Below are 15357 nucleotides of genomic sequence, written 5' to 3' on the forward strand. Positions count from 1 at the left end.
CTGCAGCTGCCACCACATCTATTTTCTGTCCCGGCACCCCAATGGTGGAACCAGCTTCCCCCTGAAGATAGGACAGCAGAGTCCCTGCCCATCTTCCTCCTGAAGATAGGACAGCAGAGTCCCTGCCCATCTTCCCCCTGAAGATAGGACAGCAGAGTCCCTGCCCATCTTCCCCCTGAAGACAGGACAGCAGAGTCTCACTAACTGTAAGTCGCTCGGGATAAGAGTGTCTGCTAAATTACTAAAATATAAATAGACATTCCATTTCTGCGGTACAGTTTATAACCATGGCAATGAATGCTAACAAGTCAACCTTACCGAAGCACAAATTCATAATATTGGCATAGGCCTATTATTCACACCTGACTCATCACCCTCTACTCTCTTCACTGCCTCAGCATATGACACCTTCTGTTCTTCTCCGACCCTGGCAACCTCAACCGGTCTCTCTCGCACTGGGCACTTCTGATCCCCAGCAACATTGGCACCCCCACAATTGACACGCACTTTTTTTCCCCACCGATGCTACACAGTCCTTTGTCCCATGCCATCCTGCACACTTCTCACATCTCGGAACCTCCCTCCAACAAACTGCAGCAACATGACCATAAGCTTGGCATCTGAAACGCCTTAGTGGGTTCAGCACAAACACTTTCACTGGATAACATGACTATCAGGTAAAGACTCTGCTTCAAACTCAAAAGGACGTCTTCTCAGTTTCCCCATGCTCGCGTCGCACCAAACGGTAGGCGTCACAGACACAGGTAATTTTGTGCGGGTGAGGAACATTTAAGGTTTGCCAAAAAACTACCAGGATTCATTTAAAATGAAAACTTTTATTTAATGAAAACAATAATTCCTCTTTTATCAACTACTTCTGTATAATAAATTGCATGAAAACATCAGAATGAACATCAATAAATTGATTGGTAGTATAAAAGCCTAGTACAGCATTTCCACAATTACATTTTAACCAAGTTTCTTCACACAATATAACAATAACAAATATATCAAAGCCTTCCAGCTAGATCAGAGAAGCATAAGGCAATATTATCAAAGGAAAAGATTGCATATGAAAAATCAGCTTTTTAGTAGGAGCCAAGGTCTTACGGCTTTGCAAGGCATTAGATAGAGGATCCTCTTAGGAACAGCAAAACGAACCATAGATCAGAGTCTAGGCCAAAAGAGCAACAACATCTTACCTCTTTACAGATGAGTTCGAGCGTTTGGGAACTGAGACCATATATACTGTGTGCAGAAATAAAAATGCATACAAACCTGAGACAACTGACGGAAAAACAAAACACACACCAAGAATTCAAGGCATATGGTCCAAGAAAGCACAGTCATAGCTACTACAGCATATCAGGAATTCATATCTGGAATGCTAACAGGACTGTCTGTCAGAAGGGCACTGGGTAGAAGTTGCCCATAGGGGCAAATCTAGGATCAGTTTACCATCCCCAAATAATAACCAGGGAACACCACAAAACTGACTTTAGATCAGTGTCAATAGAACATTACTGACTCGGGCAGAAGTACTTTCACGCTCTCCAAAAAGCCGGAGAGAAGTTATCAGGCAACGTGTCAACATTAATGCTTCTTAATCTCAAAGCCAACAGTACTGCTGCAAAAATTACACAGAAAATCCTTTTTGATTTCGATTTGTATTATTTCCTGAAAACATGAAGGTAAAGCCTGTAGCCATTATTGGAAAGTTAACAGTCGTAATAATCTCTATGGAATGTATCCCCTGAACAGATCAGCTACAACACGTTTACCACAAGCACTGATGGTGCGTCTTCTACTGTGGTGGGTGACAGTGTGAGTGTGTGATTGCGTTGAAGATCATCAAGTGGCACAGACATAAAACAATGTTTAGGCGCAATATGCAGTAGCTAGCGTGTTACAGATCAAGGCTGTCTTTCGTGAAATCTGGAACAGAATTGTTTGAAGATTTTAGGCACTTTTGGTGGGCGAGAGTAAGAGTGGGGACAAATAAAATGGTACATGAAGAGTTAACATTCGTGCAAAGCTTTGATCATGGCAGAGGAAAGAAAATGGAGAGAAAAAAAGCACAGTGTGCAAGCTCCCATGCATACAGTGGAGCTGAAGTGCAAACAGAGAGAGTAGCGCAGGATATCCTGCAGAGTGGCTGTAGATTCCAGTGCACGTCTATCGTCTTTGGTGGAGAATTCGAATGGCCACCATGTTGGTACCAAGAGTTTTAAGACAATGACATTCTACTCAGAATGCCTATTAGAATGTTATCGTCATGGAGTGTTTGGTGCCAACATGGAAGACAGTTTGGTTAACTCTCTGTAAAAATGGCTCTGGTGCATAAGGGAATGTAAGAGTGAGAGACAAAGACTATTCAGATCTGTCACATCTGTAAAATATATCAAATTTACATCACATCTGTCCATCATCGTTCTCAGAGGTCTCCCTTTTCAATCACTGTCCTCTATAGTCGTCTTGACTAGGAGGAGATGACAGCGACCGACACTGACCAGATATCTCGGGGCATCCTACTCCCTGGTCAGTCCTGAGTCTGGGTCCTCCTCTGTCTTAACCTCCAGCTTCCCCTGCTTGACAGGGCAGGTCACGGGCAGTAACTGCAGAGTCACTATCTGACCGGTGGTCTGTTCTGCAGTAGCAGCCTGTCTCTCACACATACTCCCCAGCAGCTGAGCGGTTCTGAAGACCGACCCGTGCTGACCGGTCTGCAGAGACTGCACGTTCTGCAGGGTGCGCAGCATCTCAGCTGAGACTATAGGCAGGTGCTGCTGCTGGATCAGACTGCCTCCCAGTGGTCGAAGAACTGTTCTGCGCTGGGCTGGGGATCGGGACTCGGATTTTGGGCCGGGTTGGTGCCGCTGGGCTGTTGCCGGAGTACTGCTGGTCTGCCTGGACCTTTGGTAACCTGGTCTAGAGGAGGGGGGAGGAGGAGGGAAAGAATGCTCGTAGGACGCTAAATCGTCCAGGGATTGGTCACTGGAGGGCGGGCTTTCCTCTGGAACGTCTTCATCATCCTCATGATTGCCTTGGTCCTCCTGGTCTTCATCACCACTGATGAAGACCATGTCCTTGGGCAGGGAAGCAAACTGGTACACCAGCCTCTGGCCCTCCACCTTGTTCAGGATCCCACGCTGGTAGTAGTACCTGTTAGGGACAGAGAGAGGTCAGCTTTGATACACACCTGCAGGGCCACAGATAGAAAGTTAAGTTTTGTTAAAATTAATAATAATAATAATAATAATAGTATGTCAGTTAACTACAGCGTACCTGAGAGCTCGGCCCATGGTCTCATAGTTCATGTCTGGTTTGTTTTTGTGTTTTCCCCAGAGTCGGGCCACAGCCTTAGAGTTGACCAGCTTAAAAATCCCTGCATTCCGATTGGTCCATTTGATATAGCGGGGGCAGGCCTGACGGTCTTGAAGAAGCTCAATCAGGAACTGCCACAGATACAGAGTGTTACCTGAAACACAGGCGAATGAGAGGTGAGATTGAGTGTTCTGTTGTGTGTGTGTGTGTGTGTGTGTGTGTGTGTGTGTGTGGTGTGTGTGTGTGTGTACCTTTGCTGTATTTTCCCCTCTTGAATGTGATGTCCGGTGTGGGAGATTCAGGCCTTTTGGATTTCTTACCTGAAACACATAATAGCTTTTATTTTACTGTGACAATGACATAATTTACATTGTAAATTACAGCAGTCCATAAATAGAAATGTGAGAAAGCACAAAATAAGTAATATTGTCAGAACTGATGAGCAGACATATGAGCTAAGGTTATGATTACATTTATAGTTTGAAAACATGGCCAGATAATGACATAAGTAAAATTACAGTCTGACCTCTCTTCTTCTTCTTTGGTTGCTCGGCAACCGACTCCCTCTGCAGCGTGACCCACTGGGGCTGGCTCAGAGCTCCCACAATGTCCTCTACTGACACCATCAACTGGTGGGTAACGGGCGATGTGATGGCATCACCCAGGGAGGGAACGTACAGCTGGGCTAGAGGGGAGACAAACACACACTGTTAGGGCTTACGGCATAATGAATGGGTCTACAAGGAGACCATTAGATGAGGTCCATTAGATTACAGGATGTATACATCTGCTCCAAATCTGTGCAGAAATATGGATGTTTGCTTGCCCTAGACAAGAAACATGGTGATGGTAGACAACAAGCTAAACGTTCAGCGACATCTGAGAAGTTCACGCAAAGACTGAGTCGAGACAAGTTACTCACTGAGCTACTAGCTAAGACTAGCTGTGTGTGTGTGTGTGTGTGTGTGTGTGTGTGTGTGTGTGTGTGTGTGTGTGTGTGTGTCTCACTGTAGTGCTGTTGGTCCAGAGAGAGGGAGTCGGGGGAGTCCATGTTGAGGAGAGTCTCAGCTGCCACCAATGTTTCCATGGTTTCCTCATCTCCACTCTCACTGCCCTCCACTGGATGGATAGATAGATAGATAGAGAGAGAGGGGTAAAGGGAAGAGATGGAGAGAGACGAGGGGACCTCAATATCGAGAGAAACGGTGTGATGCGTCAGCATGACCTAATGGCTCTGTCTGTAGGCCAACCCCTAGTGATGGGACAGCGGGAATAAACAAGGTGGCTAGCGAACTAATACACCTGCCTTTCCCAAACTCGCTCCATGGGATCCAAAGGACCCAAAGGGGACCCAACGGGATGCACGTCCCCCCCCCCCCCCCCCATACTTCACAGCTGATAAAAATGATCCAAGCTTGATGATTAGTTGATTATTTGAATCAGCTATGTAGTGTTAGGGCAAAAATGTGCACAGAGTTTGGGAAACCCTGTACTACACTGTTCGTAAGCCCATCTTTCTTCCACAACGACAGTCTAACTGTCTATAAACAGAGATGATGCTAATGTTGTAACATGCCACGGTAAACGATTGACAGTGAGCTATCTAAAAGTAGAAAATAAAAAAGAGGCTAACGTTGTTAGTTGCTAAATTAGGTAGTTCAAAGTTAGGTTAGCTAACTAGCTAGACAGTTACAGGAGTAGACAAGTAACGTTACAAAACCAATTTGCCACAAACTTACTTGCTAAGATCTAAGATACTCGCTGCTCAATAATTACTTCCACGAACTGTTTCACTGCAGAGAGCTACATGATAATCAACTTTACCAAATCTGCAGCATCCACAAGAAGACGTGTTTTCTTCCACTTCCTGGATTTGAGAACATCTCTGATTGGGCCAAATGCGAAGGGCACAGTACGCATGTGCACAGACAGTTTACAGTCCCTCATCAACATGAGTAGAGATAGCCAGCTAGGGTATTTATTTATGCTTTGTTAGAAACAAGGTTTGGACCTTTTCCCCCCCAATTTTCACATAAAATGACATACTCAAATATAACTGCCCGTAACTCAGGACCTGAAGAAAGGATACGCATATTCTTGATACCATTTGAAAAGAAACACTTTGAAGTTTGTGGAAATGTGAAATTAATGTAGGAGATATAACACATTAGATCTGGTAAAGGATAATACAATGAAAAACATGCATTTTTTTACCATCATCTTTGAAATACAAGAGAAAGGCCATAATTTATTATTCCAGCCCAGGTGCAATTTAGATTTTGGCCACTAGATGGAAGCAGTGTATGTGCAACGTTTTAGACTGATCCAATGAACCATTTCATATCTGTTCAAAATGTTGTATCAAGACTGCCCAAATGTGCCTAATTGGTTAATTAATAATAATTGTGCACTCTCCTCAAACAATAGCATACTGTAAATTGGACAGTGCAGTTAGATGAACAAGAATTTAAGCTTTCTGCCCATTCCAGATATGTCTATGTCCTGGGAAATATTCTTGTTACTTACAACTTCATGCTAATCACATTAGCCTACGTTAGCTCAACCATCCTGCGGGGGGACACAGATCCCATAGAGGTTAAGTTAGGTTAAACTATTTTGATTTGAAACTGCTCTGTTGTTAAATTCCAGTAGTGATACATGTGCTATAAACACAGCAACTAGCTTCATAGCGATCTGTTTGTAGTGTGGTAGCTAAACTATCTACCATAGCTAGCTAGCTAGCTAACTGGCTAACCACCTTCCATACATCACACTGAATGTACAATGTCTTCATCAGCGATTTATTTTTGCCCAGCACCGGTACTTATGTGCATATTACACTCCTGTTTTACACTGACAGTTTCTCTCAGGAGCTGAATGAAGCCGTGGAGCCTAAACCCACATCCTAAAAAACACCAGACCCCTTACCTGAACATAGACCTCCTAAAGTACTACAAAATGATGTTAAGTCCTCTGTGCCTGTTTCTGTCTCTGCAGGTGCTGTTGATGATGCCAAGAAAGCCCAGCAGCTTAATCCCAGCCCTTCCCTTTCCCTTCATGAGAACAGGGTAAGTGTGTGCATGTGTTGTTACCTGTTGTTAGCAAGTGGTCTTCTGTGTGTGTCTGCTCACAGGCCAGGCCTGAGTAGGAGAGCAGGTGGGAGTGTGGGACCTGCTCCACTATCACTGCAGGAGAGGCCAAGTGCTCATCCAGCTGCAACACAGAGGGACAAATGATCTGTCATTCACTTTAATTCCGTTCTAATTCATTCTATCCAACGCTTTATGGGCATATAAATTCCAATATTTTCAAAGTGTTTGATATTGTAAATCAATTCAGGAGTATTGGGGAGGGCTTGAACCAGAAACTCTGCAGTTAAAGGGAAAGTGTACTAACATCTGTGCCTTAAGGTTCCAACCTCTAGGCAGAGGTTGTTGTACACAGACATACAGTGAAACAAGACTAGATGTTATGGTGATAGAGAAGTGTAAGTGAGAAGACTACTTTTGCTGTTCCTTTAAAAAAAAATAAAAAAATAGGTCAGTGTGTTCCTAATGGACATTAGTGTGGATGCTTCAATAGCTACGGCTGACGTCGTCATCATGTCATCCTTGGCTACTGTATGTCTTGACTCTACCTCTGCATTCAATACAGCTCGTCTGCACTTTGATATTTGATTCACCAAGTGGTTCTACATTGACGCATGATTCTAGAGGAGGCGTTGATGCTTTATCTGTTGGCGTGCACACACACACTCATGCACGCACACATGGTCGTTCCCACCTGTAGTCCATTATTCACGCGGTCGCTGGCATACTCAAAGATGAGTTCCGTCTGCTGCAGCATGGCAGACATCCCAGAAGACTCCGATGGCAGCTCTACGATGTCTTCATCCTAGCATTCCACGTTAGATGTCCAACAGTTTCACACCACACGCTCTAAGTTTTTAGGTCCCGGAGCACCAGATATGGGTTATAAGTGTCAAATCACAGGTTCTGTGTTTCATAAGTTCCAGAGCAGAGTAAGTTGTATCCGAAGCTTCCCCCCGTCCTCTTCTGTGTCCGTGGCCTTTCACAGGTCCTTCTGAGGAAGAGTGACTTCCAACCGCATGGCTGAATAACAGCACAGTGACTAAACTGGCTAAATTAAATAGCTGGCTAGCTAATTAGTTGCTCACTCCAGCTCAGTGGCTAGACCCCTCAGAAGAGTGAGTGTTGGCTTAGCTTGGCTACTTGATAAAATTGTTGAGATAAAATCCCGCAGGCCTCCTCAGTAGACGGTCCGTAGATTAAATGCTGAACAAGAGCATAGTTACTTGTTTTCTCTTCTTCACGGTTTCTACTCTCGATGAGGAAGTGTAGGCCGCCAACGGTCCTGTGGTCTTAACCTGCGAAAAGGGAACAGAGACAGAGGGGTGGGGGACGGAAATAGAAAAATATATGAATAACATTAGCGAAGGTTCTTCAGGGCATGATAACTCTACATGTACTCTACGTGTGCCACACTCTTTCTGATCAAACACACACCTTGAGCAAAGTGCAAACAATGAACAGAATCACATGATCGGGGCTTTCTAAACAAAGTTAGGAAGACCCAGGGAAAAAACAATGTCTGCCAAGCTGAGCCAAGGCCCCTTACAACCAGCAACTATTTATATTCCTTCCTCTTATCACATTCTTTATTCTGTTCTGTCTTATTCTCTCTGTCTCTCTCTCTCTCTCTCTCTCACGCGCTGCTTTCTTATCTCCCCTTCTAAAGGAGCCAAAGCAGCAACAGGAAAGAAGCTTCCGGAGTGAGTCATGAGTGTGTGTTATATGAGCGTGCTGTATGTGTGGAAGGGAGGTAGGGGAGGCAAAAACGAGCAGCTGTGTCTGCTCAGAGGTCCTAATGCTCAGGTCACACAATGGGCATCTGCGTTAGGGTGTGTCTGTGTCGTGTGTCTGCGAAAGGAAACTTCTCATTTCAAGATGTAGTGTTTTTCCTCTGGTTTGGTATGCCTGGAATGTGTTTGGAATAGCGCCTATGAGAGATAAGCACAGAGCTAACAGACAGACAGACAGGGTTAGATTACTACAGAGAGAAGGGTGGAGGAATCACAAAAGGGGCTAGGTAATGATTGACTGTGCATTTGACGTCTGTTTAATCTCATTAGGATTTCTTCCACATCGTCACATCCCCACACATACGGGATTAGTTGTTAAACAACAAACAAGTTTGACAAACCTGCATCTGACAAATTGACATCTTCGTCCTACATCATTAGGTTACATTAGATTAGATATACTTTGTCTGTTGTTCACAGAAATGTGCTTATACAACCATCATCACTGTGTCTGAAAGACACAACCGCCAACCATAACCCAGCCCTGGCCTGTCCTCTCTGCATTCATGCCAGGCATTGTCCATGGTGTCAGTTAGATACGATCCCACACACACACATTCCTGTATGCCTCTGGTTTCTTTCTCGCTCTCCTCCACTCATTCACCTCCCTATTTGTTCACTCACTCACTCAGTCACTCACTCATTTTCTCCACTCGTTTACTCACCTGTCCTCTTCTCTTCAGGCAGTTACTGACTGCTGTTAGCACCAGAAAATCTTGTTGCTGGTCTACCATGTCCCCTTGCTCCCTCCTTCTCTCTTTCTCCCTCCCTCTTTCCCTCTTACTTTCCCTCTCTCCTTCTCTCCTTCTCTCTCTCTCTCTCTCTCTCTCTCTCTCTCTCTCTCTCTCTCTCTCTCTCTCTCTCTCTCTCTCTCTCTCTCTCTCTCAGGTGTCAGGTTGCAGTAGGTAAGCAAGCTCGGTGACAGGCACCATGACGACAGTTGTTACGCTACACACCTGCGTTTACCTGATCTCCTCCCACTCTACCCTTAACCCTTTAGAGAAAGAAAGAGAGAGGAGACTTCCCTAGAGAGACAAAGAGCTGCTCACAGGGCAGATATGCATGCTATAGTCATGCCTATGCATTTTGAATGCCAATATGTTTTCACAGGAGACTTCTGGGAATGCCAATCAAAAAATGTCTTAATTTGCTGTTCTGTTTTGCTTGTGTTCAGCAGATATTGTTGCTATATGTGTTGTTGCTTGCATAGCATAGGGTATAATGTGATATTTGACACTTCTGGCAGCACTGGTCACAATGGAGAGGAATTTTGAATTGAATGGGCCAAGGAAAGGACAGGAGGTTGATTAAGACTGTTGGTAGTCAACCTGGTTTCAACCCCCTCCTCCATACTGTCCAATGTGGGTTTCCTGTTCTAAGCTGACAGCGTGTGCGTGTATGCCTGCGTGTATGTGCATGACGGCTAAGAGAGCAAGATGCAACTGAGGCTGTTATCGCACAGGAAGCACAACCCTTTCTGTGGGCTCCACTTCCTCCTGAGAGAAAGGGAGGGAGCGGGGGAGGCCTATTATAACACTGGAAAAGCTGTCACCACGGAGACCACTGTTCCGTTGTACGTCTGCCAGACTGCCGTCTTGTATTATGGTTGTTTAGAATGTTGGGTTACCGGTGACGCTTCTCCATGTTTTCTGTGTCTCTCTCTGTATGTCCCAATATTGTTCAATGGCTCCTGCACTTGTCTCCTCCCCTACACAATGGTGACAAAAGGTGGTTTTTAAGACTATTTGGGACATGACACAGTCCATCCCAAGGTTCCTCTATTACGCACACGTCTGTGTCTGTGGCTTCAGTCATATCTGAGCCTGTGATGTTGCTGCCAGGCCCTTAGGGACAGTGATAAGCTTCATAACACACTCAATGCCCTGTGTGTGTGTGTGTGTGTGTGTGTGTGTGTGTGTGTGTGTGTGTGTGTGTGTGTGTGTGTGTGTGTGTAACGAAAGCGTATTGTGAACTAGGCCAGGCAGATAGAGGAACAGGGAAAGGAGCTGATAAGCTTCCTCTTTTGCCCCGGGTGACCAAGCCTAGCCAATCTAACATGGAGAAATTATGGGGAGACTGAATAACATTACATGTTTTGGTGAGCTACAAATCTTAAAGAGATACTTTGGGATTTTGGCAATGAGGCCCTTTATCTACTTCTGAGTGGAAGGCCTCCTGAGTGGCGCAGCGGTCTAAGGCACTGCATCTCAGTGCAAGAGGCATCACTGCAGTCCCTGGTTCCAATCCAGGCTGTATTTCATCTGGCTGTAATTGGGAGTCCCATAGGGCAGCGCACAATTAGCCCAGCATCGTCAAGGGTAGGCTGTCATTGTAAAAAATGATTTGTTCTTAACTGACTTTCCTAGTAAATAAAGGTTAAATTAAAAAAGAAATTCCCCAGAGCCAGGTGAACTCATGGATATAATTCTTATGTCTCTGCGTGCAGTTTGATGGAAGTTGCTAACTAGCGCTAGCGCAATGACTGAAAGTCAATGTGTACATGCTAGCAGATACACATAGACTTCCAGTCATTGAAGTCTATGGGTACATGCTAGCATGTTAGCAGATGCCCATAGACTTCCAGTCATTGCACTAATGCTAGTTAGCATTGGCTCGCAAAACCACCTCTAACTTACTTCATACTGGACACAGAGACTTAAAAATCTGATTTCATCTGACTCTAGGGAAGTAGATAAAAGGCCTCTTTGCCAAAATCCTGAATAATCTCTTTAACCCCCTTGTGTGTGTGTGTGTGTGTGTGTGTGTGTGTGTGTGCGTGTGCGTGTGCGGTGTGTGTGTGTGTGTGTGTGTGTGTGTGTGTGTGTGTGCGTGTGCGTGTGTGTGTGTGTGCATGTTGGACTATTTATCTTTATCATCTGCAAAGCCACAGGTGCCTGGATACTTTATGTAAATACCCTAAAGCCCTAAACAAACTGACATGCACACAGATACAACATGAAGGGATAAGAACTCTAAAATACAACACACATATAACCTTAAGCCTCCTTGAATTGGCTTTTCCTCACATGGATGCCAAACTCACAACCTCAGTTCTAGGATTGCTGCAATGTTCAACTGCAGAGCACAAAACACTTTCACTTCAATCTCGAGCTACTACACAGACCCACCCACCTCCTTCTTATCACAATACCATTGTTTTTGTCAAGTAAATCATTAACAGTCACACTCGTGTTTGGGTTTTTGAATATAAACCCAATGTAAGTCTTATGATACAGAGTGTTTTAAAACAGAATAGAAGTACTCTGAAACACCCAAAGTGGTTCTTCAATCTGAATATTGGTGTTTTTAAGAGTGTTGTGAAAGGGGGACAGGTGACTTCTGGGGCAGTAAGATGGTACATTTCATTTAAAAAAATAATAATGTTACACACATTCACACAGCCACTGTGAAAAAATATTCTTGACTTTTAATTGACACAAAAACAACCAACATACTTAATAAAAATGAACGTAAGTAATATCAATGATTTATTAATTTCCTTTTACCCCCCAAAATAATAATACATACAACTTAATATGTTGCTCAAAATGTAAGTATATTATGATGATAACCAAAGAGAGAGAATTGGTTGATTGAATGCCTTTGAAGTCTGGTTTTAATCTCCTTGCACTTCCTATCTTGCCGTTTGACTCTGTTTTTAGAGTATTGTGGTTAATTCAAAATGTTTATTTATAATTTTTTGTTGTTATTATTATTTTACACAATGTTGTATTCACCTTTGAAAAAAGAAAAGTATACTTCTATATGAGTATTAATTAACCCTTTACACTCGTGGGAATTGGCCTGTATGGATAGGGCTAAATTGAAATGTTTCTTACAGAAGTAATATGAAATGCATAAGCATGGTAGCAATTGAAAGGGAACAGTTTGAAGATTATGGGAGCCACACACCTCTCCGAAATGTGCACAGTACCTCAGTAATTTCATTATAGTCTTCAACTAGAAGGTGCTTTGAGCTCTCCTAGCTGTGCCATTGAGGGACTAGAGCAAGCACACTTGTAGTTGTCTTGTTTGTTGTTGCGTTGTTGTTTACGCAATCCAAAAATGGCCCGTTATACATCGCAATCTGGCTCAGGTTGGCATCATTTGAAAGCTTGTTCTATTGCCAACATGACTAGCTAAGGTATAAAATATGATCTTACCAGTGGAGGCTGCTGAGGGGAGGACGGCTCATAATAATGGCTGGAATGGAGCAAATGGAATGGCATCAAACACCTGGAAAATATGTGTTTGATGTATTTGATACCGTTCCACCTATTCCGCTCCAGCCAATACCACGAGCCCGTCCTCCCCGATTAAGTCGCCACCCGCCTCCCGTGGATCTTAGTGTTAGGCTTTCACAAGGCAATTCAGAGAAACCGATTGTAATTTTTGGTGCTTATAGAAAGGAGTCATGAAGTGCATTCAGGTGCTTATTCTGCAGTGGATTTTCTTCACAATAGACAAACATAAGCTCTGTTCTGTTCAGAACAACCCAGGGTATGAGGCCATGTCATCTTGTAACTGTACACTAAACATATTGATAAAAAAAAAACTTGACACTGTATATGACATTCATTTTATGATATGGAAATGTGAAGTGCAAATTTGGACTCGGGTGTTTGGCTTGCTTGTATGACATCAAGGCAGTCCCACTGGGCACAGACGTCAATTCAGCATCTATTCCACGTTGGTGTAACGTAATGTCATTGAAATGATGTGGAAACAACGTTGATTCAGTTCAGTGTGTGCCCAGTGGGGTATTTATTAGAATCCTTAACGTCTCCTCTTTCAAAATACATTGAGCACTGTTAATTTATAGCATTTCCCTCACTCAGACAAAACATTTGCAAAACGTTGCCCAATTAACGGAAGGGATGGAGTCAACTTCTTGTCTCCTGCGGTGCTAAAGTTCAGAGCGGCTGTGAGTCAAAACCCATACAGTGATGTGAAGCGGAGCTCTGACGTCATTTATAGCATGTTTATTTATAGCCAAAATAAATGTTCAACCCGTATACGGGTACGAGTGTAAAGGGCCATGAGTTATAATAGTATATGAATATGAATGGATATTGAAACCGTCAGGCTAAATGACATTCTGTAATGAAACGACCCATTCCCACATGTTCATGTTAAGACTTTAGAGGCAGATACAGTATCCTGCAATGCCTGCCAAAATGGGTTAAACTGGCAAATGATCAGATACATAAATCAATGTTACAGTGCATTCGGAAAGTATTCAGACCCCTTGACTTTGTCCACATTTTGTTACTTTACAGCCTTATTCTAAAATTGATTAAATAAAATGTTTTCCTCAACAATCTACACACAATACCCCATAATGACAAAGCTTAAACAGTTTATTTTGTGCAAATTTATTACAAATGAAAAGCAAAAAAGTATTCAGACCCTTTGCTATGAGACTCAAAATTGAGCTCAGTTTCATCCTGTTTCCATTGATCATCCTTGAGACATTTCTAAAACTTGATTGGAGTCCACCTGTGGTAAATTCAATTGATTGGACATGATTTGGAAAAGGCACACAACGGTCTATTTAAGGTCCCACAGTTGACAGTGCATGTCAGAGCAAAAACCAAGCCATGAGGTCGAAGGAATTGTCCATAGAGTTCGGAGACAGGATTGTGTCGAGGCACAGATCTGGGGAAGAGTACCTAAAAATGTCAGCAGCATCGAAGGTCCCCAAGAACACAGTGGCCTCCATAATTCTTAAATGGAAGAAGTTTGTAACCCCCAAGACTCTTCCTAGAGCTGGCCGCCCGGCCAACCTGAGCAACCTGGGGGAGAGGGGCCTTGGTCAGTGAGGTGACCAAGAACCCTATGGTCACTCTGACAGAGCTCCATAGTTCCTCTGTTGAGATGGGAGAACCTTCCAGAAGGACAACCGCGTCTGCAGCACTTCACCAATCAGGCCTTTATGGTAGAGTGGCCAGACGGAAGCCACTCCTCAGTAGAAGGCACATGACAGCCTGCTTGGAGTTTGCCAAAAGGCACCTAAAGAACTCTCAGATCATGAGAAACAAGATTCTCTGGTCCGATGAAACCAAGAATAAACTCTTTGGCCTGAATGCCAAGCTTCATGCCTGGAGGAAACCTGGCACCATCCCTACGGCGAAGCATGTTTTTCAGCGGCAGGGACTGAGAGACAAGACAAGATCGAGGGAAAGATGACAGAGCAAAGTACAGAGAGATCCTTGATGAAAACCTTGATGAAAACCTGCTCCAGAGCGCTCAGACTCCTCCAGACTGGGACGAAGGTTCACCTTCCAACAGGACAACAGGACAACAACCCTAAGCACACAGCAACTTAGGAGTGGCATTGGGACAAGTCTCTGAATGTCCTTGAGAGGCCCAGCCTGAGCCCGGTCTTGAACACATCCGAACATCTCTGGAGAGACCTGAAAATAGCTGCGCAACGACGCTCCCCATCCAACCTGAAAGAGCTAGAGAGGATCTGCACAGAAGAATGGGAGAAACTCCCCAAATACCGGTGTGCCATGCCTATGCGTCATACCCAAGACTCTACGCTGTAATCACTGCAAAAGGTGCTTCAACAAAGTGCTGAGTAAAGAGTCTCAGTACTTACATAAATGTGATGTTTTTAAAATATTTTTAATACATTTGCAAAAATGTCTAAACCTGTTTTTTCTCTGTCATTATGGGGTATTGTGTGTAGATTGATAATGATTTTTTTTTTTTTAATCCATTTTAGAATAATGTAACAAAGTGAAAAAAGTTAAAGGGTCTGAATACTTTACGAAGGCACTGTAAATATTAAAATACTCTAGAAGAAGTTATCTAATTCTGCACTAGACAGGATTTGAAACACCAAAATAGTGTTTTCAACCTTTTCCGGAAGTCTCCGGCAGGGTGTTGCACAAAACTTGAATAAGTGGTGTTCCAATTCACCATGTAATCTTTCAAAGCATCTCATGATGATGTGCTTCAATACTCCAGCAAAGTTAAGGCCTCGTCTCCTTCACATTGGTGGCAGCTCAGTTGCGACTAGTTTTTGTGTTACAAAGCGCTTCATTTTAACAGGGCATGTTAATTGTCTCCTCTGTATAGACTATGATAGTGACAGTGAGCTTACCTTGTTTTTGTTTTGTGCCTTTCGTGCTATGTCTACGTGT

General features: G+C 43.7%; 1 protein-coding gene across 6 annotated transcripts; it reads right to left on the reverse strand.

Annotated features, from left to right (window-relative positions):
• Positions 1 to 820: 820 nt before the first annotated feature.
• Positions 821 to 9010, reverse strand: LOC106600169 (ETS-related transcription factor Elf-1). 6 transcript variants are annotated; one of them, XM_014191502.3, is made up of 8 exons: positions 8872 to 9010; positions 7108 to 7711; positions 6417 to 6537; positions 4333 to 4443; positions 3851 to 4009; positions 3576 to 3644; positions 3286 to 3478; positions 821 to 3162 (listed from the first exon to the last, which is right to left on the reverse strand). In XM_014191502.3, exons 2-8 carry the CDS (start codon positions 7177 to 7179, stop codon positions 2529 to 2531), a joined length of 1359 nt encoding a protein of 452 aa, XP_014046977.3. In that variant the 5' UTR covers positions 7180 to 7711; positions 8872 to 9010; the 3' UTR covers positions 821 to 2528. The 6 variants fall into 6 exon arrangements, with proteins under 6 accessions (XP_014046977.3, XP_014046974.3, XP_082829613.1 ...); XM_014191499.3 differs by having other exon boundaries at positions 7640 to 7711; positions 8872 to 9006; XM_082973487.1 differs by lacking the exon at positions 8872 to 9010 and adding an exon at positions 7851 to 8140 and having other exon boundaries at positions 7640 to 7711.
• Between the last annotated feature and the right edge of the window lie 6347 nt (positions 9011 to 15357).

This window comes from Salmo salar, chromosome 03 (assembly GCF_965601325.2).
Source record: "Salmo salar chromosome 03, fSalSal1, whole genome shotgun sequence".
NCBI lineage: Eukaryota > Metazoa > Chordata > Actinopteri > Salmoniformes > Salmonidae > Salmo > Salmo salar.

Excerpts from the sequence above, each read along its gene's own strand:
- LOC106600169 (XM_014191499.3), bottom strand. The coding sequence starts at position 8,940 with ATGGTAGACCAGCAACAAGATTTTCTGGTGCTAACAGCAGTCAGTAAC. Across the intron at positions 4,444-6,416 it reads AGACCACTTGCTAACAACAG|TGGAGGGCAGTGAGAGTGGA; the intron begins GTAACAACACAT and ends CTATCCATCCAG. Across the intron at positions 3,479-3,575 it reads GAGGGGAAAATACAGCAAAG|GTAACACTCTGTATCTGTGG; the intron begins GTACACACACAC and ends CCTGTGTTTCAG.